Below are 27,263 nucleotides of genomic sequence, written 5' to 3'. Positions count from 1 at the left end.
GCAATGTGCAAAGTGTTAAGCAAAAACATTAATTTACATCTGTTCTGTTACTGACTGTAGATGGTAATTTTTTATATGAATGTATCTACGCAATACATGTTTTTGAATAAATTATGTTTATGTTATAGTTGATGCAAAAGACGCAACAAATCAACTAAATCAAATATTTTTAAGCAATCAGCGGCCATGCATGGTCGCATTCTTATCGCCTGTCACGTTCTAACAAATCTGTAAGTGCGATAGTGACATGCATAGTGACAGGTCATAAAAATGCAACCATGATGCCACCGCAGATCTGTGTTATACTATAAAGACACTAAGACGATAATAAAGGTATATAATACTTCAATTCATAGAAAACATACACATCTAAGTAAAAAATATCTGTGATATCCCACATAATAAATAAATTCCCCAGGATTTCGAGCCAGGACTATCAGTTTTGCAATCTGGCAGGCGCGTATTCTAATTTTAATTATCGGATATGTAATTGGATCTGGATAAACATTTTACTTACGATTACAATATACATAACGGATATAATTATACAGAGGTATTGCTATAGCTAGCTTAAATCTAAAATAGATCCTTGAGGCATCGTGGTGGAAGATAAACACTCGTCGTAGTTTAGGCGTTACCTTTTACAGTACCAAGTATGCTGGCGGCATTCCATCTAAAGCAGATCTATATCTAATTCAACCCTAATTCATATCATATAATTAAAATTGGAATACGCCTGTGGATCGCTATTGAATAAGTCGTACCGGTTGGAAAAGTAGGCCTTATTATTACAATCATCTACTGTACAACTGAAACCTTATTCTAAAGAATGCATAAGAATGCACAGTTACAGTGGCTAGATGGCTACTTAGTGCCTAATTTAAATAATGCAGTGTGGGATTGCAAGAATCTCAGCATGGTAATGGACAATCTCTCGACCTTGCTCGCGTAAGTGACGTTTACTTTCGATATCTCTGTAAGTGCGCAAGGATCTGGTCTCTAAGCTGGAATTTTAATTAGGTCTGAGAGTCCGCAAGTGCTCTTTAGATACAGTCCTTCAAACGGGTGCCCTCTTTTTCGCATAAAATGGATTGTCACATTTTCACATGGCATAACACGATGGGCATAACGCTATTTCGCATAAATGTCATTATTATAGTGATTCAATTCGCCTAAAAAGCTGTGTAGCTAATATATTATGCGCATAATACGAGTATTCTATGCCTGTTTACAGAAATGACTAATGTCGGAATTCTATGACTTTAAACTGCATAATATTCAATGCGTCGAACAGATACTTCTACTTACTAATGTTAAAAGTCCTAACATTGAAATTACTAGGTACTAAAATTGGGTACTTGACACAAAAAAAAAAACTTTCACTTTCACGAGAAAATGGTTCCATTCGATTCCTTACATATTATTTAAACAAAAAATTGTATAACAACTATATATTTCAGGGGCAAAATCGCATTTTCGATCTTCCATACATTTAGGACACAATAATATAATGTGACGTCACATTACAATATCATTTTGTTAGAGGCGTTTCAATCGTCGAGTACGAGCGTTAGACTTTAACTGTCATTTCTGACCTTTGTGTTACTTAAGTTATGCCAGTAGTTGTTATGCGAAGTGAAAATAGGCCAGAAAAATTTATGCGTCTTGTATAGGCACATATATTTGTTATATCCGCTGCGACCCCTTCACGCCAAGTGGCGCAAGTTTCGTCCTTAGTTTATAAATTTTTTGAGGTCATCCTTTACCTAACACACTGGAAGGTGATTTTGGCAGGCTTTTAAATTTTAACACCACTATTTACTAATAAATGCCTCGACTAATGGATACACAAACATTTGATACAATTACAAACTACTTAGCGTCGACCGTGAACAAATTTGCACCCTCGCCCCGTCACATAGACGAAGACTCGTAGATTTCGTTAGAGTGCCATAGGTAGGTATTTAATTCACAAAACCATTTTATCTCGACCGTGAGCTCGTCGCTTTGTACATTGAACTTGAGATGCGTCACAATTATGTGTAATCGACGATCACGTTTATACTGGTTGTCTCATGGTGCGCTCGATATAAGAGTTGTGAAAATCCCAGAGCCACACGATTAGGTTTCCTAATCAAGTTGATTGGCTGATTGGTTTCGGATCTATCTGCGCCACAATAAATAATTGGGTTCAGCGCCTAATGCTATGTCCAACATTTTTTTACGTAAAGCAATTTGTAGCTTATTTACAAAATAGAACGCCTGAACGGATATACGTCATAAAATTAAGCTACAAGTTTAGCAAATTAATTTGTAGATAGAGTTAACTGCCTTGCTCGGCAAAGTTTTCCTACCCATCAAGTATATGGTTACAACGTACACAATATTAAACTAACCTTTGAACACAATATTAAATTATACAAGACGTTTATTGTTACACATTAACTGTGCAGCTATAGTGGAGCTAAAATAAACCTTATCGCGTACGCAATACCATAGAGAAGAAGTTGGCACAGAGTGCTCACTCCATACACATCAGTTTTGGTACCAAAACGTTTATTATTATAATAAGAAGCGGTACTGGTTATTTCGCTACTCGATGACAGGTGACATGAAACCGTTTTGGTACCAAAGCAGGGTGTATGGAGTGAACACTATATACTTACTTATTATTTTTTTTAATACCACGTCGGTGGCAAACAAGCATACGGCCCACCTGATGGTAAGCAGTCACCGTAGCCTATGGACGCCTGCAACTCCAGAGGTGTTACATGCGCGTTGCCGACCCTTTAAAATAAATAAATAAATAAATTAAATAAATATTATAGGACATTAGTACACAAATTGACTAAGTCCCACAGTAAGCTCAATAAGGCTTGTGTTGAAGGTACTTAGACAACGATATATATAATATACAAATATTTATAAATACTTAAATACATAGAAAACGCCCATGACTCAGGAACAAATATCCATGCTCATCACACGAATAAATGCCCTTACCAGGATTTGAACCCGGGAACCTCGGCAGGCAATACTCATAAGTACTAGAGTCGTCCTTAGGTGTGAGGATGACAGCCCTTGTCTAGAATATGACTTGCGTACGTTGTTGTCGTTCAGCAGCAGCGGTATTTTAACAGCATATGAATATATAAAGGTATCATATGTATTTTAACAGCATATGAATATATAAAGGTATCGTATGTATTTTTATTACTCTGAAAAGTTGAAACTATCAAGCCGATTTTATTAAATGCGGTCAATAATTTCGTTTGTGACCCGCGTGAGGTTATTTTTGTTTCATTTAAAAAAGACGAGATTATTAGAAGCGTAATCGTTCGATAGCACCCTATGCTAACGTCTAAAGGATCTTTCGTAAAGGTTCGCAAAAATCGTAATGTTTGCGGTATTGGTGTGGTCTGTATCTTCAATATTTTATGATATTACAACAAATATTAGTACTCGTATATGTCGTGCAGCTCGCCGCAAATTCTAAGCTGGACGTAAAATAAAACCACTTACACCAGTTCGAATTGTATTGCGTATTATATATAAATACAACATTGTTAACAGTGTTACATTGGCCCCCAACATCGATATAGGCCTCTTGGAGAAAGTTATTTAATATCATAGGCCCGAGAGCACAATTGCCGCGAAGACGGATGTTACGGGTTAAATTAAATCTACAACCCCGTGACTACTTCATAAATGAAAATATGACGATATTGAAATGGTGTTGGTCTCCCTTTTCCACTTATTCAAAAATAAATATGTGCGAGGGCAAACCATAGTAAATTGTGATTAGATTTTGATGGAATGGAGACGAAATGAATGAGGCCTCCGTGTCTGTTCACGACAGTGTAAACTTATCTAAGCTGAAATGACGTGCTTTTCCACCACAGTTCACATCACAACCTATATGTAAAATGCAATTTAGCTTTACATATTAATATGTCTATGAAATAAATACCTAGTACTATTATTTGAAGTGGTTTCATACACTTGTTTTAGTAATCAAGAACGTTCTGTTATGATTGAAGAATATAAAATATATATTATACAAGGTCATAAAATGATGGGTCATAAATGATATATTAGATATTAAAATAAATAAATAAAATAATTTTATTTCAGACATAAAACATTTAAGTTATAAAATAGTGTTAGTGGAATTACAAACTAATTTTAACTTATATATTTTGCTACAGTGTGGAGTTTTGTCTAGCCACTCACATGCTTCATATTTTTCAGTGACTTCTATTATTATAATAAAATAAGGGTGACAGCTGGTAACTACAGTTACCAAAAGAAAGTGAGTGGCTAGTGTTGCATCAGAGGGGAGTCCCACTTATGCCACCAACAACGATATCATGATACATTTGATTTAATAAAATATATCCTTTTTTATCTCGCTAGAAAAATGCCTTAAAAACCGCAAGCACTTTGTAAAGGACTAAATATAAATTTCGGTATAGAATTAATGGCACCGTTTTCAGCTAGAACAAAGCTAATTATGAGACACAAATAATAATTACAAAGTTTATCTCTGTGAGAGATTAGCTTTGGATTATAAATTGGACTGCGTTATGTAATATCGAATTAAGCAACAACATCAAAAAATAGTACTTATTTTATACGATCGTGATATAATGGAAAACTTTTCAGTCGAGTGCCGTGTTTAGAATTTAATTGACCTCCTACTGACGCTCCTATAGACGCCTTATTTCACATATTATAAACGATTTAGGAGTTTAAAAAAATTGTCCAATTTTCCTAATAACTTCGAAAATTTATTATGCATCGTAATATTTGCTCACCCTTTATAAACTTTATACAATTCTACGGCTAAAGAATTAAAAAAATACTCTTAACAAAAAAAAAAAATAAGCATCACAACAACGAACTCGGTATTGAATCAGTGCAGCTTGATCGTTTCTTACATAAAGCTGTTCAATCACATTTTTTATAGATTCATGTTGACTTTGGTACGAATAGTAGTAATGAATGTACTGGCTAATAAGTTAGTTCATCTTTCAATGCTCCGCAAAACAAAGTACTAAGGAACAAATATTAATTAGGTGCTAGCTTTTTTTAAACATATTATGTTATTAATTATTTACAAGAACAAGATACTCGTATCTAATCAAAGTTCAAGGATCAATTTAAGAGACACGCGTGTATGCGAGTGTAACATGAGTCGTTATCGCAAGGCCCAGTGCTGGATACCGTACTTTCATACAATCGGCGACATCTCTTTTATAGTGTCTGGCGAATGTGGTAATGGCTCAACCTACTTACGGTGAAATTTTGAGTTAGTAATGTATAAAACAATGTACAAAACAAAAGTAGTTTGCAGTAGGTAACTACATAAATAAAATTGATGTTTCCAATAACATCGTAGTAATAGGTTATTTGAATGTAAAATTAAGTCGTACGTTTATTTTTTCTAAAAAAGCGTCTGGAATAAAGTCTTGTAGATAAATGTGTTTTGGTGGTATTATTCGCCGAAATTCTCTGTGACCTGCTTTTACAGTACGTTTGGCTGACGGCTGAAGTTCTGCGCCCTCTATCTTGAACGGTTTAGCGTATGAAAATTTGTTTGGATCATTATTTGTCGCAATTGTATGCTCTACTTTGTTTACCTAGATGTGAACATCATTGGATCTATATCCGAATCGTGACCTTTGAAATCCTAAGTTCGTGACCGTTGATCTTTAATAACTTCCGACGAACACAGGAGATTTTCAGTGACTTTTAAGACAACGTCATAATGAAGATGTACATCGACATCGAGTTCATCAGTATGTATACGATTTTTTCACCTTATTGCAATGGATTATGTTTCAGAAATGTATATATATTAATAAAATCGGCTGTACACGAGTTTCCAGCTTATTCCGAGGTGTAGCCCTTTATATGACTGAGTTATTACACTCCTAGGTGCTAGCACTAGCACTTCAAGACCAATATGAGTCTACAAAGTGAACAATAAAAACTAGTAGGATGGACAGGTCGAAACTAAGAGAATCTTGTAAATTGTTTTAATATAAAAAAAAAATAGGAAATAATACACAATGTCATCAGGTCTTCGAGTCGGAGGAAATAGAAAATCTAATCTAGTCAGAGCGGGTAGTGGAAATTCGTGATATTTGAAAACAGGAAACAACATGAATGTCTGTCTATGACTGGATTGAACAATTACGAGAACGCGGCGACGCCGTCTGGCGGACGTTAGTCATTACCACAGCGATTAATTACCTAAATGAACACAATTTTACAATTAAATAATTTCTTATGTCAGTTCAAGACTTTTATGTCTCATTTAAACCGGGAAACTTATCAGCATTACATCCCCGATTTGCTTTAAATTCATTTCTCATTCAGATGGTAAATTATTTAAATCCTAGCCAGTAAACTGAATTTGTTCAGAGACTTTTATTGCTACGTGAAAATATTTAATGTTATATATTGGATTCAATTCGCGTTTGCGATAATTACTTATTAAGTTTAAATGATAATCGACTCGGTTTTGTATGCGACAAAATGTGTGGGACAAGCGCACTAATGATTTAATTTGAAGTGGTTGAGTGTGGCTAAATGCAAACTATTAGTCAACCGACCAACACACAGTTTGTATAGTTATTTGCATAGGTATAGCTTGTCAGATTTTCCAAAATTAAGTTCGCCATAGTTTTACTATGGTGTACTTGATCTTAGATAACAGGACAGGCTAAACGAACTTCTATGCAACATTGGTGCGGATCTAGATACTTTGCCTACTAATCCACTAATACTATAAACCAAAGCGAGCCAAATGACACGTGTGAACGTAGAATTGTGTTGATCCAAGTAATATTTCTCCAAATTAATACTCTAAATACGTTGTGATATACAGGACGGTGAGCTCGGCGACGGCGAAAGCTGGCGTGAATTCGCTTAGGATCGAGCAAAATGTGTTGGAGGCCAAGACTAATTTTAGGTCATCGCGCCAGCCAAGTAAGTAAGCCAAGTATACAGGACGGTGGCTAATCCACAAGTTTCACTTAAGCGTGCCTGACGCTTTAATACCTACGTGTATTCGGATTGTTGTTGTTGACAGCATAAGGGACAAATGCAAGTCTATAAGCAGTCATCACAATGCTACCTCACGATACTTACTAACACTAAATTATTCTTCGACTTACGAGTATGGGTCCTTTTTTAGCTATTTCTTTAGCCCCTTTATCTCAGGTTTCATTAGCTGTTAAGGAATATCGGAATGAATAATACTTCACATCTGCCCGTCTTAATATTCGTTTGCAGGGCTCCCATTTATCTGGCTAAGAGATTGTCACAGCCAATTATCTTTAAGAATTGGGTGATTTATCTTATGTCGTACTTAGATACAAATAATGTTGATATATTTTTCTGATTACGGTTTTATTTCAGACGAATTTGAATGAAATCTTTGTTTCAAATTCGTCTGAAATAAAACCGTAATCATAAAAATATATCAACATTAGTTAAGATAAATCACCCAGTCAAGTGTGTGTGTTGGGCCGTGCATAATAATAATGTTCAAAACAATTTTCATGGAAAGTATTAATTTAGCTATATTTTAATTTATTTTTCATTAATATTGCACGCTCGGTTCAAAAGTTACAGTGGAGGGGCACATTGTTTTAGACTTTCAAAGGAAATATTTTCAAAAGTATTCACTAAATTAATGAACTTTTTTAATAACCTAAAACTTGTTACTAAAAATCAATGGAATGATATGCCACACGTAGATTTTTTTCACTTTTAGTTAAATGTATGGAGTGTCTCCCTCCCTCCGAGACGGACATGACAGGACTATAAGGGTTCCGTTTTTGCCATTTTGGTTACAAGACCCTAAAAAGTGAAGAGTAATTAGTTCTTGTTGAAATCGTGTGTAACAGGGAGTGGCTATCAATGGCGAGCATCGGTGTTAGCGTTGCAGCATGCTCCGATAATTTTAACTATTTTCTAGCTTCGTTTTCATTCGTTAGAAAGTGTATGATAGGTCTATTTCCCGGGGCTTATAGGTTATATATACATACCTAATTGTAGTTTTAAAAATAATTACATGGATATCTGGAAGAGATCGCTTTTTAGCGATAAGACCGCCGCCTATGAAGCCGACGATCCCGGGTTCGATTCCCGGTAAGGGTATTTATTTGTGTGATGAACACAGATATTTGTTCCTGAGTCATGGGTGTTCTCTATTTATATAAGTACGGCTAATCTCGTGGAGCGATTCTTGCGGAAACCGTAGTGGGCATTATCAAATATATTATATTTTTCGCAAAATGAGTTTAATCTGATGGCTATGCCTTTTCGTACACTTTAGAAAACACAGGTAAAAGCGCGATGGGTCGATAATTTTTGGGATCCGTTTTTTTGTTCCTTTTATGGACCGGTTTTATTAAGGCAATTTTCAGCAGAAGTCCAGAAATGCGCCTTCGACGAATGACTGGTTTATTAGGTAGGTCAGTGGTGGTGGTTTAGTATATAATATACCGAACAAAACATTTAGTACTTTTCAAGTTGCGTATTTTGATTAACTTTACCAGTTCCTGCAAATAATGACGTTCCCTACCATTTTGCCCTAGCGTCAGTTTAAAAAAATACCTGATAACAAATAAATAAATTGTATATTGCACTGTTTTAGAAAAATCTTAAATAGAGAATTAAGATTTATCGAACTAGACGATACAGGTTAAAATCTCGGTGAGTCACGTCAAAATCGACCTCGCTTCCTGATGGCGCTGTACCCTAGATTCTAGAAATTAATTGTTATCCATTTTCTTAACTTAAGGGTTGCATCCTCAGTTAATACTTTGGAGCCCAATATAGTGTTATCTAATAACCATTTTCTTACTAAAAGCTCTCGACGCTGGGCCTGCTGACAACATCAAACGAATCTATCGCAGAAAAATAAAAATAAAAACTTTTCTACGCTAGCGCCAGTAAACAGTGATTTTGCTCAGAAAAGAAATAACAAGAACGCCGTGTCACCCTCACATAGCATACCTACATATGTAGGTACGTACTTACGAGTAAAACGTTATTGTTTGTAAATACAACAAATAATTAGTCAATAGCTACTTAGCAATCAATTACAATAAGCTGTCAATAATTACGTGAAAATAGAATCATCACAATATACATGTGGCTACGATTTCCGTAAAAGCATAAAGATATTTGATATTGCGCTTGGTTATCGTGCTGATAATCGAGTTATGCGCATGTCAATTGTTTGGTTGTAAGCATGTCAACAAACCCTTGTCTTCCCGTAGGGCGACCCCACTACGTAGAAAGTGAACGTGCGGCCGGCGCCGGCGCGGGCGCTGCGCACACGCGGATCGGCAGTGACGCGCGAATCACGCCGCCGCGTTCGAATTTCGAACTAATTCAAAACGAATTAAATTTAAATTATTTTTTACTTAATTTTTGGAGGTGTGATAGTGCTGGCTGAAAAAATGAAGACGAAGATTTTCGTAATATTCGGTAAGTGGTTTTAATATTTTACAGTTTAAATATCTTTAAAAATATAAGTTATAATGAAATATGATTAAATAAAATGTTACCTTACTTTAAAAAAATCTTAAATTACTTTTTGCTTAGGTAGGTACTAGATTATTTAGGCGCATCTACCCAACTATCAAAATATTATATGTAGTATTTACAGAAAATCAAAGAAGTATAAATTGTAAATATAGAAGATACATTTTCAAAATTCCGGTCAAAAACTTTCTTAATAACTACCTACGGCGACATTCCTATTAAGTAATCTTATTATACAATCCGCAATCTAATCTCATTTGTATTCAATGATTACTTAAATAATTCATATCATATATTATAATTGCTATTTTTTAAATAATTTTATGTACCTACGTGTGAAATGTTTATACAACTTAAGTCATTTCTCGCCAAAGATTTCCCACGTCGTAGCTATCTGCACGATATAAACGTGCGTGCGCCGAGGAAAACGCCCGGGGGTGTCGAAGTACTCATTCCCCAATCCCCACGGTACGAGTAACGTAAGGTACATACATACATACACACATGTTATCTCTGCTCTTAGATTGTTCTACTATATTTATACTACGTCGGTGGCAAACAAACATACGGCCCGCCTGATGGTAAGCAGTTATCGTAGCCTATGTACGCCAGCAGCTCCAGAGGACGTTGCCGACCCTTACTCACCGGCAGGAACAACACACTTATATTATTATTTTTATGAAATTATTTAGTACTTATTAAATATACATCTAATTTTGATGGATCTTATAATTGCACAGTGCATATTACTAACCGCAAAATTTATAGAGATTCCAATCTATCACTTAACTGGAAAAATAAGGATACATATAAATAGATAGATTATTAAATTTATGTTTTATTATTTACTAGCAACGTTAAAGACTCGCACGAAATACGAATAACTTAAGTTATTACATTTTATCGAGTAATGTTCATCTGAATCAACACAGCAATTTTTTTTTAATTCATGTATATTATATGTTTTATTTCGTTAAATATTATCTGAAGGTATATTACAATTTTAACGAAAAGCGCATTCTTAGTGTGTGCCATAAAGTTACAAATACATCTACTGCTAAAGAAAACGTGAACGTAAACCACGTTGGCTCTTCGCGTCGATGGCCGGTGTGAAGTAGTGTGAACGCATAATGTATGCGAATCTTTCTATTGTCTATAGTTAAGGAAACGATTGAGAGCGTTTAAAAATAGAACGTTTTCCCATTTGTTTATCGAAAGTAGGTTACTACATCGGAGAAAAACTGTATTTTGGAGCAAATTCTAGTTCTTGTGAAATGCAGGATTTATTAAAAAAGTTTTCCTTTCAATGGCCTTGTTTTCCTTTTATCATTTAAGAGTCAAAGAAACTCCTTTCTTTAACTACAGTAAAATAATAAATTTAATGTAGGATAATATTATTTTATGTACTAATCTACCTATACCTAAAGGCCCTAACTAGGAAATAATTGAATTTACTTAGTTACCCATACATATTAAGAACCTTTATTAACTACAAGATTAATACTTAAAATATATTTTAGTAGGTACCAAACCAAATATCATAAATATGTAATAGATACGAGTACTAAATTTATATGAAAATCACCCTAGTAGTACATAATTAAAGAATTCTAAAGCTAAAATGTCACGAACACAAACTAGCAACCTGGCCATTTATTAACTTCCGTAGAACCGTTACCGTTGCACTTAGCATAGCATGTACATGAATATTCATAATTACAATTTGAATTTCCCTATTTTCCATTCCAATTTCAACTTTGTCGGGGAATTTAGGAAAGCACGACTCTGTCAAGCCTTTTTAGAGTCAGACCAAGATATGTTGGCGGCGATTTTGATAGCCCAGACAGTAAAAGTGTTATTTTAACGTCAAATTGACGTTACTTAACACTTGCACAGGCTGGGCTATCAAAATCGCAGCCAACTTAGTTTGGTCTGACTTTAAAAATTTAATTTAAAAAAATCTGCGTCCATGATTCGGTTATAAAATGAGATAGATACATTCATATCATGATTGATCTGTCAACATTGACTAAATATTACGAAATTAAATATGTACAATAAATTATGTATAAACAGGAAAGATTTTATTATGAATGAAGCTAAAAAATATCTAAATATTTTTTTTACAAAGTGGACTTTCAATATTAAATAAATATATGGGGCATACCATACCTCGTTTGTATGCACCTATTACTTATCCTAGAAATTTACATCGTTATTTCTTGTGGGGTTGCGCCTTTTGCATTATTTTCTCATAATACTAACACAAAGTGACGTAGCGATGTAACACAACCAAAAACGAAGTGAGTGTTAGCTTTATACTCTAAATGTACTTACAATATTACCTACTATATCTAACTAACTAACTAACTGCTTTGGCTCAGCGATCCAAAAAGAATCTTGGCCTCCGAAACGAGAGAACGCCACCTGTCCCGATCCAGCGCGGTTTCCTGCCATGAATTGGCATTCAGCCGACGCAGGTCCGCCTCCACGACATCATACCAGCGGTACCTGGGGCGCCCGATCGGTCGACAGCCGGTTGGTCGCCCCAAGTACGCTTCCTTGACTACGCGATCCTCTCCCATTCTGAGCCTACTACATCTAGTACCTTTTTTTGCAAAGTACACTTATAATTGGTCTAAGGATCTTAGATACAAAGGTCCGCTACCTGTGCATATCACTATAAGCATTTCAAAATTCAAAATTTCCTAAATGTATTCTGCCACAAGGCCTCAAGGGCTCTTTTACAAGTCAATACAACATTTATAGTAACATTATATAGTGACATGAAAAATACATAACAACATTTATAAATACAACAGCCAATACCTGGGTCAACATTACATTATAATAATCTTAAATTAAATAATTACTACAATACAATAGAGACGTATAGTCTCTGTGGTTAAAAATACATTAAATCTGGAGATGTAAAAGGTTCCCAATATTTAGAGTATTAATACTAATAAGATTTCGAGTTGGATTAGACTATTACTATAGTAGACCCTTTTACCAGTGGAAATCAGCCCCATCTAATATCTGCCAAGCGATTTCTGTCAGTAGATTAAAAAAAACCGGACAAGTGCGAGTCGGACTCGCCTAACGATTACTTTTTAGGGTTCCGTACCCAAAGAGTCAAACGGGACCCTATTACTGAGACTCCGCTGTCCGTCTGTCACCAGGCTGTATGTCATGAACTGTGATAGTTAGCCAGTTGAAATTTCTACAGATTATGTATTTCTGTTGTCCCTATAACAACAAATACTAAAAACAGAATAAAATAAATATTTATCTCGAGGTTCTCATCCAATCACCGAAGTTAAGCAATGTCGGGTGGGGTCAGTACTTGTATGGGTGACCGTTTTTATAGATAATGGTATGGAACCCTTCCTGTGCGAGTCCGACTCGCACTTGGCCGATTTTTTAGTATTTGTTGTTATAGCGGCAACAGAAATACATCATCTGTGAAAATTTCAACTGTCTAACTATCACGGTTCATGAGATAATACAGCCTTGTGACAGACGGACGGACGGACGGACGGACAGCGGAGTCTTAGTAATAGGTCGTTTCACCCTTTGGCTACGGAACCCTAAAAATGTAGGCGCGAAGGGTTATCGTTCCATAGAAAATTATAAATTCGTGTCTTTTTCTACTGACATACTCTTTTGACCAGCTATATCTGTGATATTATTTCTTTTAGGTTTCTTTCGATATTATGTAGCTCGTAATTTTTTCATAAAACTTTTATGATAAATAAATACGAGTACCGCCTGATCATCTCGCAATAGATTGTGATCATTTTATGTAGAGTATTCGCATTGTGTAACGCCGGGTCAATCGTGCAATCGTACGACTTAGTATCGAATACGATTATGTCCTACTTATTTTAACGATCGGAATTTCGATAGGCATCCTAATTATTTTTTATATGACGACATTATCGTTATCTTCATTGAATTCGCAATACCAAATTATGTATTTCAATAAAATGTTGTTGACTGAAGAGGTATAATTTATTACTCTGATTGCGAAAAGTCATTTTCGAATAATTTGTATAGTAGATCGAATATACCTATATATTTTTCAATGTCTAGGACATTTCTGCCCTACTAACAGTAACAGCCGCTGGAAAACCAATTTAACCCTTATCAAGACAGAGGCGATTTAACATGGTCGCTAAATTGCCTCTGCCTTGATATGGGTTAAATTGGCGGACACAGTTCCGTTCAAAAATGACAATCCTATGTCAGAAGAATGTCAGCCTCATACTTTTTGAATTGCCTCATATGGTTGCTAAAATGGTCGCATGTAAACTTAGTTATAACATCAGTAATGTGGCTTGAAATTTTTGTGAGATTATTTAATTACTTTATAATGATTGAATCTCATATAAATGTTTTGATTAATTATTATTTCGACTTTAATATGTAAGATATTTGCTATGCCCTACCAGGATATCAGTACCTCATATTCTGCAAATACCATCTGTGAATTATTATGCAAATAAAGGAAAAATAATAAAATCACCTGGATAAGGGTTTAACGTTTTATCCATTATGTATGTGGCTGACTAACCAACTAGCCGACTAATTAGCACATAAATATTTAGCCGACTTAGGTAAGCGTCGGTGGCTTAGCGGTGAGAAGTGTGGCTTACAAAAAGAAGCTAGCGGTTTCAAACCTATACTTGTTCGCATTTCGTTGAAGAAGTAGCTATTGTAATAAAATGTAAAATAAATAAGTCATTATGAAATGAATGTTAATGCCACAGTGCCACCGTTAAGCTTGGCTGACTTCTGTTAATATTTGTGGTTTAAAGCGCGTTCTCAAATGAATTCGTATTTCAACGGAATATGTACACGCGAGGCAGACCAAGAGTGTCTTATGGCGTAGACATGAGTAGTTCGCGAATGAAATATTTAAATGGAATGGATGAAATGGTCTATCAAATTCATTCTTCATTCAACTCAATTTATCCGCGAATGAGAGAAATGAAGCGAGTACTGTTGATATAGATGGATCTGTTGAGCTACTGAACTAAACGGAACTAGTGAACTAAAAGAGTTACCTCACTGCGTACGAAAGGTGCATATAATTTTTTTTCGTGACACAATTTGCGCTGACTACTATGGCGCCAAATCTATCGAGACACATTAGAATTATTTTAACTTGCGGAACCCTTTTAAAATTACATTACATATGGAAGTTAGGTAACCCTTAAAAATTTCCCAGCCGCCCATTAAGTATTTTTCTCAAATTATACACGCGACACGTGCTGTTAAAACACGCGAACTCTAACTGCGTATGTGCATAGAATATTAAATATCATTTTTATTGCTTCGGTCTTTTTACGGCGAAATTAAGTGCTGGTTGAATTTCAAGTTGCTCTTGTAGCATTGAAGAGTGCGTTTATCAATGGCGTGGGAATCTGTTAGTGTGTCAATATCGCTATTAGGTATATATATATACATATAAAAGTCTGATTTTTAATGGATAGAGGCATCATTTTGCTAAAGATATATTTGTACTGTTATAACAAAAAAACAATTTCAAATAGAGCAATGATGCCATCTATTAATATGTATGTACAATGCGACAAAAATTCAATTAATCAAGTAAAGTTATAATCATGCGAGAGAGCATTCACGTTCCTGTTTCATTTGAAAACTATATTGAAGCATATTATTACAGGAAAGTTCATAAATACATGAACATTTTCCAAATTATTTGAATAACGAAACCTTCCCAGAACAAAGATCGTTTCCTGAAATACGATATGTTTTCAAAAGTGATCGATAGGAGGAAGTAATCAGATATTCCGGAATAACATTACTTTGTTTTCGAATACGTATTTAATAATTGGATTGTTTAAGCTTTACTTTATAAAATACTTTCGAAGCAGCTCATAAATAATTTAATTGTGCAAAGCTCAAATTGTCATTAGTTAGAAACCTATTACCTCAACAATCCACGTAACATGAATGCATATCAGTAGTTGTCTTATCTCATGTGCAAACTGAACAATACAGACAGACAATAACTAGACATATCTCAGGTTCTCATGCGAACCTTCGCCGTTTGTGGCGGAGGTCATATATGCATTATGTGCAAACCTGCATATAGTTTTTGCGATGTTAGTCAACGTCTATTGATGCTTACTACATCCGATGAAAAACGATGGCGTTTAGTTCCGAGTTCGACATTTAGGTTAAGGTTTTCGCGGGCGTAAATCAATTGAAATATAGTTCCAGGAACATTAGTGAACTAATATGATTATTAACTTTAAATTTTCCCACGTAAGATATGACTGTTTTTAAATTATACAATAGAGATACAGAAAGTAACTAGTGTACTATTGGTGTACCTTAAAATTGTGAGACTTGGTAAGCAATACGCATAGTAATTTTTGAAAGTTCATGATACTGAATTGATGAGATGTAAATGTACCGTAAATGTATTTAGAAAGAAATATTTAGCATGAAAAATTGTTACTTATTGTTTTAAATATGATTTTTTAAGTCTCTTATTTTTGTAATGATCATATGGGCTCTGATAATTTAACACTTGCACTAGAAAAATAAATGAGTAAAATAATTAAATGTATAAAATGGGGTCAGGCGCGTTTTAATCCCCATCACTCCATACATTTAAAGTATGTGCGGGTGATACCTTAACACGTTTTCATGTAAAATATTTCTTATATATATAGAGGATTCATAACCTTTATATAAATAAACTGACACTTTATATAAACAAATTTCAGACTTCACTTTATAGAAATTTGTTACCTAGTGGTTTTATTTTATTTACAGTAACGATACATATAATGGATATATACAACTGATTACTATAACTAACTTAAAACTACCTAGTTGTACAGAGCTTAAGCAGTACGACTGATATTAAAATGTAATTTTTATGTTGTATTTTCTTTAATCTATAGGTTGGAGACCTATCAATATAATAGAAAATAAATACTGGATTATAATTAAATTATAAAATCGTAATTCTATTATAAATGTAATTTGCACATACCTAGATCAAACATTAAGATTAAGATACAGAAATTGACTTTGAAACTGTATTAAACCGACAAGTTCAAACGAAGAGCTTCGTTACCCGAGTTAACATCGAAATCTTTCCTTGAAGTTTGGCAGCTCTCCAGCGCAATACTTATATCAAAATACCGATACATGGTAAACACCAATATCATAATAACAGCGTCTCAAGTATCCAATGGCATATTAACTTATGTGAACATGTGAAGTACTAAAATGTAATGAAAGCTGCATAACTGGTCGGTTCTTATTAGACATATTTATGGAAAACATGACCCTCACTAGTTAGTACCTATATAGCTAGTAATGAATAAATGGTATTTAAATCTACGTAAAAGTGAATATAGAAATATTTACTCAGTAAAGTTCTGAACCGGGTCTGTAAAAGTATCTAATTTTGAGATGTATGAATTATTTTCTCAAATGAAATCCGTTATTTTGATGTTGAATGTTTTTGGTTAAATATAGGTAGTATGGTCAAAAATTATTTTATAGTCTGTACTTAATATTTGTATTGACTGATCTCGGTAAACTGATGCGCATACAATCATATCATTAAGTAATAAAGTGCTAATGAAAGTTATCTACATACGAAATAAATGCCCAACAATACAAATGCTTGCACGTAACTAACAAATAGGCGGTACAATGTAATACTAATTCCACTCGTCTTACTTCCCTAGCCATAAATATTTAAAACGTCAAATTACGAAACCTCGACTTTCAGCAAAATATATCGGTAAATTAATGTTTTTCCGATACCGGGCGTTCGGTAATCATCGCGGCGGCACCGACACTTAGCGACAGGATATTACGAACTAACGAGTCTTCGGTTCTAGACTAGGCGTAGGTTCCTGCTACAATATTCAAAGTCCTATGTCCAATACATTTGATCAATATACCTGACCACTGAGTTTGGAGATATATTATGTTTCTTGTTATATTTCGATCATTTCCTGGTATAGGTATTTGTGAGTGGACTAGACCAGCAATTTGCCGCCGACTTTATCAAAGAAACATGATTGATATAATTTCCGTTCCCTCCTAAAGCCATTTAGATCTTAGATTCGTCAGCGGTACGTAACGCAAAACAAGGGCAACTCAACTGTTGGTTAGTGCTTTGTTTCGCAACAAAGACAACGACAGAACCTTATGTTAGAGAGCTACACAAAGCCAAATTTTCACATACATCTATGGCGAACAGTGTACGAGTATACAAGTTCGATCTTTTTTACATACTGATTGACCGGTGGTACGAACACTCTAAAAATATGCGTAAAAGATGACGGTTTCTCATTTACTATAATTTAATTACAAGAACACTACATGCCTGCTGTTTTGAGAAGGCACCTCGTGTAATGCTGAATCGTATAGTTCTTTATGCATCAAGTTATTCTGACAGAACTAGATAGACAAACCAAGTTAAGACTACAACTGAATTTTATCAATAAGATGTTTTTAAAATTGAGCTTTGACTTGCTTTGAACGTAAAATATTTTCGACACTTAAAGCCTACTTCACAATTAATTAATTTATTTATTTATACAATGTGCGAGTAAAGTCCTGAATAAGCTACTTGCCACTTATCTGACGAATAAAGTCGTCGTTGGCGTTTCACAATCTTCAAATAAGCTTAACTGGTAGGTAGATACTCGTAAAGTATTAGTTAAGTAGGAAGTTTTATCTGGCAGTTAATTTATTTGTTAATTAGCTAACCAATACTTTACTTGGACATTGTGAAACAGGTCCTTAGAAAGGAAACTATGTTTTCTCCAACATGCTCGGAAATGTGCACATTAGTGCAGCAAAAATAGTACTGGAAGTTTTTCATTATGGTCAAACACAAATTAAAAAATTCAAACTATTATAGTCGTGTTTTAGCGGAAGGGAAGTTATTGCTTTTTTTTTATATACTACGTTGGTGGCAAACAAGCATACTGCCCGCCTGATGGTAAGCAGTCTCCGTAGCCTACGTACGCCTGCAACTACCCCCCCTTCCCCTCCCCCCTCGTTGAGCTCTGGCAACCTTACTCACCCAGCAGGAACACAACACTATGAGTAGGGTCTATATTGTTTTTTACTTTTTTTAAACATTTATCCACTAATAAAAAACGCAAACAGGCAGTTAATATAGCCACTTCTACACGAATGAGATAGTAAGATAAACGACCCTTCATATCTCGTTCTTACAAAACCGTCGTGTATAATCGTGCGAATACTGCTTGATAAAATGTTTATTTATCAGCTCACAAAGGATTTGTAACAATTTCACAGTATGATAACAACATTTAAATTCGAGATGAGGTTGTGATCCTTTGTGAGAGACTGGAGTCTGAACTAGGTATAAACCTGTATTACAGTTCACCAGGCTCTCACCCCCGAGAAAACATTAAGTATACCTATATTAATATATAGGTTTTGGTACTAAATCTACAAGTGTACAACAGAACTGATAATAAAATAAAACTAAAAATATCGGAATAATAGAAAATATGTATAAACAAAGAGTTAACACTATTTACGTATCACAATGTCTATTAGTGTTACACAGGAGTTGAAAGTGTGATTAATTTGTAAATATGCTCGTGTGTGTGTGTGTGTGTGTGTGTGTGTGTGTGTGTGTGTGTGTGTGTGTGTGTGTGTGTGTGTGTGTGTGTGTGTGTGTGTGTGTGTGTGTGTGTGAGTTGCTCGAATTATATTTTAATAGAGGCTAGGCAATCCTCAATCTCGTTATAAGTTAGCGTTTGTAGCCAATCAGTGACTTTCTGCTTACATTCTCTTAGTGTGAGAGCATATATATCGGTAAGGTCGTTAACCTTATTGTACAATTTAGAACTAAGGTAATCAACATGACGTCCTGAAACTGCCAAGCGAAATTTCTGTATACCACAGACACGAACTCGACGTTTATTTTTCGTGAGATTTTTATCAACGGTTATGGTCTTATGTTTTTGTAAAATTACTTGGCGGAAAAATAGACTTCGTACCGACAGCACTTTACTCTCTCTATAAAGATCAATGGTAGGATACCTGAAGGGTTTCTTGAAAATTACCTTTAAGACTGCACGTTGCGCTCTTTCTAAGCGCAAGAGTAAGGTTTTCGCAGCACCACCCCATACACTAATGCAATAGGTTAGCAGTGATTGTGCCAAGGCAAAGTACACCATTTTTAATGTCATTTGGTCGACTACTGAGCGAAGGTTTTTAAAAATATAGATTAATTTCCTAATTTTCTTACTAAGTGTATCAATATGTATTTCCCACCGGAGGTTGCTATCAACTATTACACCCAGGTATTTAATGCTGTAAGTACGCGATAGTGAGGAACAAGTACACTCAGCTAATTGCCTTGGACATCTGTGAGCAATAATTTCCGAGAACTCCGCGCTCGGTTGCGAAACAGATGTTGGCGAAAAGGTTATAAACTTAGATTTATCTACATTTAGTGTAAGAAGATTAGATGACAGCCACTGCGACACATGATGTAGTGCATTCTCCGATGCCTCTTTAGCGCTAGACCAATCCTCCCCATGCACAATCAGAGCCGTGTCGTCGGCATACGTAATAATCTCGCAATTTTTTAGTTGGAGAGAGCACAGGTCGTTAATATATATCAGAAAAAGTGTTGGCCCCAAAACACTGCCCTGAGGTACCCCATAGTTTAGCTGAACTTCGTTACTTGTTGTTCTATTAATAATTACACTCTGAGATCGGTCAGTCAAATAACTTTTAAAGATATCTAAAGAGATTCCTCTAATACCAATGGTTTCCATTTTTTTTAGGAGAGTCGGTATAGACACTGTGTCAAACGCCTTAGAGAGGTCTAAAAATATACCAATCGTTTTATGTTTATCTTCCAGGTTCTTAATAATTAGAGACGTAAGTTTGACAACAGCATCTTCTGTAGATCGCCCCCTTCGAAAACCGTATTGATTATCTGCCAAAATATTATGTTTATTAAGATAGTCAACTAGGCGTTTGTTGAGAATCTTTTCGAAAACCTTTGAGATACAGGTGAGGACCGAGATGGGACGATAGTTACTAACATTATTTTTGATGCCGCTTTTATGTATTGGGTGTATAAGAGCCCTTTTAAAAACTTTCGGAAAGTTACCCGTCGAAATGCTCAAGTTGAATATAAAGGTAAGAATTGGTATAAGTTTCGTGCGATTAGACTTTAGAATACTTGTAGAGATGCCATCATAGCCAACTGAACAATCATTTTTTAAACTGAGAATAGTTTCCTCGACTTCTGAATCATCGACATATAGAATCACCATGGAGTTCGGGTCAGGGGGACGAGTCAATGTAGGGATATAACTTGCAGGCTGCTGATTATGTGTGTCACGAATTATATTTTGTGCTAGAGCACTGCCGACATTCGCAAAATAATTATTTACAGAATCAACAGAAGATGTAGGATCCGAGGACAAGGTCAATAGCTCATTTGGTGTAGCTGTAGCTTGTTGAATGTTAGCTATTTGCTTAATTACTTTCCAAGTTTCCTTAGGCCTACCCTTGGCCTTCTCCATTTGTTGCTTATCGTAAGTGGTTTTGACATTTTTTAGGAGGTTGTTACAAAAGTTTCTATACCTAGTGTAGGTCGTTTTTAAGATAGCATTATCCGGATATTTTTTGGACTTTAAATGAAGTCTGTCACGTTGTTTGATGCAGCGGAGAAGACCAGGGGTAATCCAAGGTTTAAAAATACGACTTCTTCTTGGTTTGAGTACATTAGTTGAATTTGATGTTATAATTGAAGAAAGTATGTTAATTAAAGTTTCAGCGGCTGCATCCGAATCTTTAAGTGATAGTATGTTTGAAAAATCCGTATTTGATATATCCTTAGATATTGTGCATTTGTCTACCCTAACTGATGAGTGATAGGTGCAAGGTTTAGATTTGAATTCCAGACAGAAGACCACCGGGGCGTGGTCAGTAATAAAAGATTTTAAGACAAAAACCGTGGCCTTATTATTAGTCTTTAACATTACGTGGTCTAAACAGTTTTCATTTCGAGTGGGATATGTATGCGCCGGAAGTAAAGCATGTGATGCTGTCAGGAGAAGATAGTCATCTGAACGAGGATCAACAGAGTTTGGAGATATATTGATATTTATGTCACCAATGACAGCGAGAGACCGAAAAGATGATAATGCAGATAAAGTTGTATCTAAGCTTTCTATAAAAGGATTAGTACAGTATGTCGATGGGGATCGATAGATTGCAACAATGGCCATATCATTTCTAATTTTTAAAATAAGACAGTTTGCGTCTTGTAAGGCGGGCTCTTCGACCGTTACACTATATATGTTTCTGACATATATTACAACACTATCGTTTTGATTTTGATGCTTAGATTTGAAAATGACATAACCCGGTAAAGTGGGGATTAAGCCAGCAGAACTTAGCCAGCATTCAGAGAGAATTACTACATCTAGTTGAAAACCAACTCGGTGCAGCAATACCTGTAATCCATTAAAGTTACATTTTATGCTCCTGATATTAAGATGGAGAACTTTTAGATACTCAGTGTGCGGTTCCAAGTAACTCTTGCAGTCTTCAGGGTCACATAGCAATGAGCTTGCAGGTGAAATTTTGTCAATTTCATTTATCACTAGAGTGAAATCATCCATTACAATTTAGTGAGGTAAAATACAAGTCGCAAGAAACGTGGCAAATAGTTGTTATTGTTAAAGTAAGCAGTGAATCTATTTGAAATAAACAAAGCATAATGAGGTGATCATGTGTATATTTGTTTACGATTGAAGTTTGTTTAGTGTGTAGGTATTGTGTGTGGTACGAGATTTTGGTGTGAGAATTATGTTGGCAACTCGTGATATCATTTTTACAATTAACAGCAGCTAAAAAAGTAGATACACCTAAAATAATGATTTTTACACTTATTTTGAGTATATAATCTTGATAAAGAGAAATAATGAACATGCAAAAAGTAAAGTACATTAGGTCTAGTCATACTACGCGGGACTTAAGAATATCCAGCTTGAGGTCGGCTTCGGATGCTATATGAAGAGGTTTACCGCCCTCTGTCAGACGGACATACACCTTACCGCGGTAGGTCCAGTATGCGCAGTCGTTGGTATCGGCAAACATGCGTGCAAGGTAAAGTAGTTTCCTAGTTTTAGGCAGTAAGTTTTCAGAGATGTACACAGGGGCCGGAGGGCAGTTTAGGCCAATGGTACTGGTATTAAATTTATTTCCCCTGTTTTGCTTATTGTAGCTTTTGATTGCGGTCAGTATTTTTTCTTTTTTAATGACTGTCGTAAGCTCCACAACAATTGGTTTGTTCGCATTTTTTGTATTGACACGGAACACGTCTCGGACATCAGCTGGCTGCACGTCAAGTTGTAATGCCTTTGCGGTTTCAACTACTACCTTCGTTAGATCCTCCTTTGTTTCAAATTGTTTAGTCACAGGGATATTTTTGATTTCAAAGCTTGCCGATCGGCTTACTCTTTCCAGGTCCTCGATCTTGCTTTCTAGAGTTTGTATATACTCACGGTCAGCACGGCGTTCGTTTTCCAAACTTGACAGTTTATTTTTCATGTCATCGTATTGAGCGGAGATAAAATCAATAGACTCACTGATTTTATTATTCTGCTGTTTTAATTCGTCAAAAGACACTTGCAGTGAGTCTAACTTTCCATTTTGTTGAACTTGGAATTGATCAAACATCTTTTTCATTTGGTCCATAACGTCTGACATAGTAGGCTCGTCATCTCTCTTGCGCTTTGACCTGTGAGTGACGTTACGGCGGCGCTCGTCGCGATCTGAGGCCGACATGCCAGTCAGGCTCGATTCAGAGTCGTTCCCGCTCCCCGGTCCTTGTATTGCGGGTGTTTGTAAGGCCGACATCGATGCCGGCACCGTCCTCTGTGGCTGCGACTACGGGTCCAGCTTTTGCGACATACCTTCTGTGGCCGGGGATACCGGTGGAGTGCGTTTTAGTGGCATTCTGGGCGCTAGATATACTAGGTAATCAGCAATAATAAGAGATGATAGAATCTTGAGTTTAGTAGATGGTCGAGGAGGCGATTGCGATTCTTGTTGTAGCGTAGTAACCAGGAGAGCAACAATTATAAGGAGATAGCAGTCGATTGACCAATAACAGAAATAATAAAATCAAAGACTATTTAACATTTATATATTTTTTAAGGTTCTCACGCGTGCACATACAGCTTATAATGCACAATTATATTGAATGAACGAATATTGAATGGCGCTGAATGGCAGAACAAGTTGTGCCTTTAACTTTTTAATTAAAGAGTCAAATTGTTTTTGACGTTTTTGATGTGAAGTTTCGATTCGAGTGATGGTTGATGCTTAAATTATGATTATTTTACCTTATTTCCTCGCATGTTTGGAGAATAGATATGCTTAGAAAGGAACAGCAATTTGTGGATTCGTCTTCTATTCCGACATAATCGAGGCTCATCATCCACGAATTGCTCTTTCCCGGCCTCTGCAATAATGTACTATTTTTGACATTTAAAGTGAAAGACATAAAATAAAAATATACACACATTGTCACATTTAAATTATTCCACTCACATGTATAATTTTCTAGTGAAAACCGAGATGGCGATCTTGAAATGCGTACGTTTGTAGGGTTTTTGAGCCGTGATAAGGCCATGGCGGTATTTCTCCGAGTTTCTCCAGAGATGCGCCCGCCATGCTAATGAGCGTGACCTAGCCGGTAATTACTAGCTATTAGTCGGAACTTTTGAACCTTTGTAGGTACTTAGATTGATTTAAAACGCATCGGTTGCAATTATGACAAGTTTTATATGAAAACATAGATATATAATCGAATATCAGAAAGTAAATGATCGTATAAGTATTATGATTTGTAATTGTTACATATTTGTTTGCCGTGACTTATTTTTCAAAAATGTTATTCGTTAAAATGACACGTCAAAATCAAACCTTCTTCCTAATGCTAAAAAAACGGACTAAAACAGTTTTAAAGTTGACCAGTAAAGAATGCCTCATAAAGAATGCCTTGATTCGTCAACAAATCATAATATACGATCATTTAAATTATTTTGCTCTCATAATTTATAGTTACTGATTTTTAAAAAGCGTTTAAAAAAATACATGTCAAGATTGTTTACCCTTTTTATTTTAATGCTAAAAAACGAACTATTTATATTTCCTTATTTTAGCAATAAAAAGTATGCTTCGCGTGAGACGTGAGGTGGTCACGTGATATTTTAGTTGACTTATTAATAATTAGTAGCGAGCAGTCTTATAAGTAGCTGTGTGCTAAGCTAAGCATTAGTATATACGCATACGCAATACGCATGAGCAGAGGACGCTAAGTATCAAATCATTATTGTACATTAAATTGACGTACCTAATAACAGTCCGGTTAAAATTTGTAGATAAAGTAGACCGCAAGTATGACTGACAATAACTAAAATATGAATTTTAAACTTCCGATATGACAGTATCAATTCCTGTATTGCCAATTCCAATTACAAGTAGATACACGACTACATAACTCTTGTTTATTTTAAATCAGCCCTCAAGGGGTTACCAGGCGTGCTGTAGCAATAAAACTGCAACATGACCCATATTGAGAATTCAAATCAATTTAAATCTATGAATTGAGCAACTCGTTCACGAGTAATTTAATTGCTGCGACAATCAGTCTGGCATGTAATTTGCCTTTTTGCAATGATGCCACTTGCATACGGGCAGCTTGCGTGGCGAAACTTCCGTGTGATGCCAAAATAAGTGCAGTGTTGCCCAATGCGGTTAGTTAATGACTCCTATGAGCTCATAAACGACTACCTATGAATTATTTTGTTCTTTTGACGTAACGTAACTGAATATAAAGGCAAGCTATTGCTTTTACATCATTGAGTTTGGAATTTAAATATCTAAATTACCTAAATATATTGTAATAAAAGTGTGGACTGAACGGAGATGTAGTGACAAAAATTGAGAAAGGTATGTTGAGATGGTTTGGTTTGGACACGTGGAAAGAATGAGTGAAAGAAAAAGAAGGTTAACAAAGAGAGTGTATAAGGGAGAAGTAGAAGAGGGAGCTGGAAGGGGTAGACCTCGGCGGACTATCTTTGATCAAATCGGGGAAATCCTGAAGAAAGGCCAGGTCAAGAGCACCCAAAACCGACGAGCGTGTATGAGGAATGTCATGAAAGTGAAGGAAGCGAAAGAGGTATGTCACGTAGCAAGTGGAAATCCGTGGTCTATGCCTACCCCTCCGGGAAATAGGCGTGATTATATGTATGTTTGTATGTATATATTGTAAATAGAGGTTTAGGGCGTCAAATGGATCTGATTTTAATTGACGTAACAATGCAATGTCAGACGTATCTCTGCTATCTCAAAAACACAGTTTTGAGTAAATCGACTTTAAAGTATTTGTTCAAAAAATTGCGATAATTATCTTAACTTTAGTTGAAAGAGATAGGTAAACTCAATCTCAAAAAATCGAAAACGTTTATACGTTATAATATGGAATATCTTAGTAACTGAATACATATTTTGAAATTTTGTTCAAGTATTATGTTAAGCATATTTAGGGCCTACATTAATTTTGCGCTGGTGAGGCGTAACTCAGTTATTTCAAGATAACAGATATACGTCTGACACGGCAGAATATCATTACTTATTAAGCCTTTTTAGGTAAAATTTGTCGTACTGACCTGACGTATATACAACTTGTAGGTAGACATGCTACTGCTGGCTCACAGACTTGTAACAGAAAAAAAATGAAACTAGTTGATGAATAATTTGAAAGTCTACTAGATACGTGAATATTATAGCTTTATCCTTCCCATGTAACTACCCTCTACATCCCTCCCTACCAATATTTTAAATGCGAAAGTAACTCTGTCTGTTTGTCTGTCCATATGACTGTTGCCTCTTCACGCTTAAACCGAAATTTGGTATGGAGATAATTTAAGGCACGAAGGACATGGGGTGGTGTTTATCAATCATCATCATTCCACGCAGACGCAGTTGCGGGAAGGAGTTAGTATTACGTATACCTAGATTACCTAGTAAAAAACTTGGCTGCTGCGTAAGCAGATAAACAAACATACTAGTAGTTTTTTTTACTTCCATATACATATTTAGTATATATTATTTGTCACTATATTGCTAGTTTTAAGTTACTTATTCTGTTTAGTTTTTCTGTTGACTAGTAGAGAATGCCTTTAGGCATTAAGTTCGCCATTTTTACTTTATTTGTTATATTGTGCAATAAAATTTAAATAATTAAATATTTAGTGTTAGCTTTTGAGAATCTACCTTGAAATTATATAAATTCAAAAACATTATCCTACTTCCTCAATCAAATGAAAAGTCCTTGGTTATTCTCCATTATATTTACCTATATTAAAAACAAAGAAAATCACACATTTTAACAAACCACTGACAAGACAATGAAAAGGACAAAAGTAACAGACATGTGTTTTTCCCCAGCCTTTATTAAACTTGTCCGAAGATATTGGAACTTCAATGCTAACTAGCCCGCACAAAATTTATCCTTCAACTTTTTCCGCAATAAATGTAGGCCTGTAGGGTTCCTATTATTCTGGAAATAAATAAATTGCCTTTCCTAATGACTGAATCGCATGAAACTT

The 27,263-nt window shown here is 35.3% G+C and overlaps 1 protein-coding gene across 1 annotated transcript in view; it reads left to right on the top strand.

Moving 5' to 3' along the window:
• The first annotated feature begins 9,349 nt into the window (after nucleotides 1–9,349).
• The window catches only part of LOC133532859 (uncharacterized), a 68,040-nt gene continuing 50,126 nt past the window's right edge, over nucleotides 9,350–27,263 (top strand). The window contains exon 1 of the mRNA XM_061871713.1: nucleotides 9,350–9,510. Coding sequence (XP_061727697.1) covers nucleotides 9,483–9,510 — 28 coding nt within the window. The 5' untranslated portion in view covers nucleotides 9,350–9,482. The remainder of the gene's footprint in view (nucleotides 9,511–27,263) is intronic.

The sequence above is a fragment of the Cydia pomonella genome, chromosome 2 (genome assembly GCF_033807575.1).
Source record: "Cydia pomonella isolate Wapato2018A chromosome 2, ilCydPomo1, whole genome shotgun sequence".
Taxonomy (NCBI): Eukaryota; Metazoa; Arthropoda; class Insecta; order Lepidoptera; family Tortricidae; genus Cydia; species Cydia pomonella.
The sequence above is the reverse complement of the archived record's forward strand: the minus strand, read 5'-3'. Positions and strand labels throughout refer to the sequence as shown.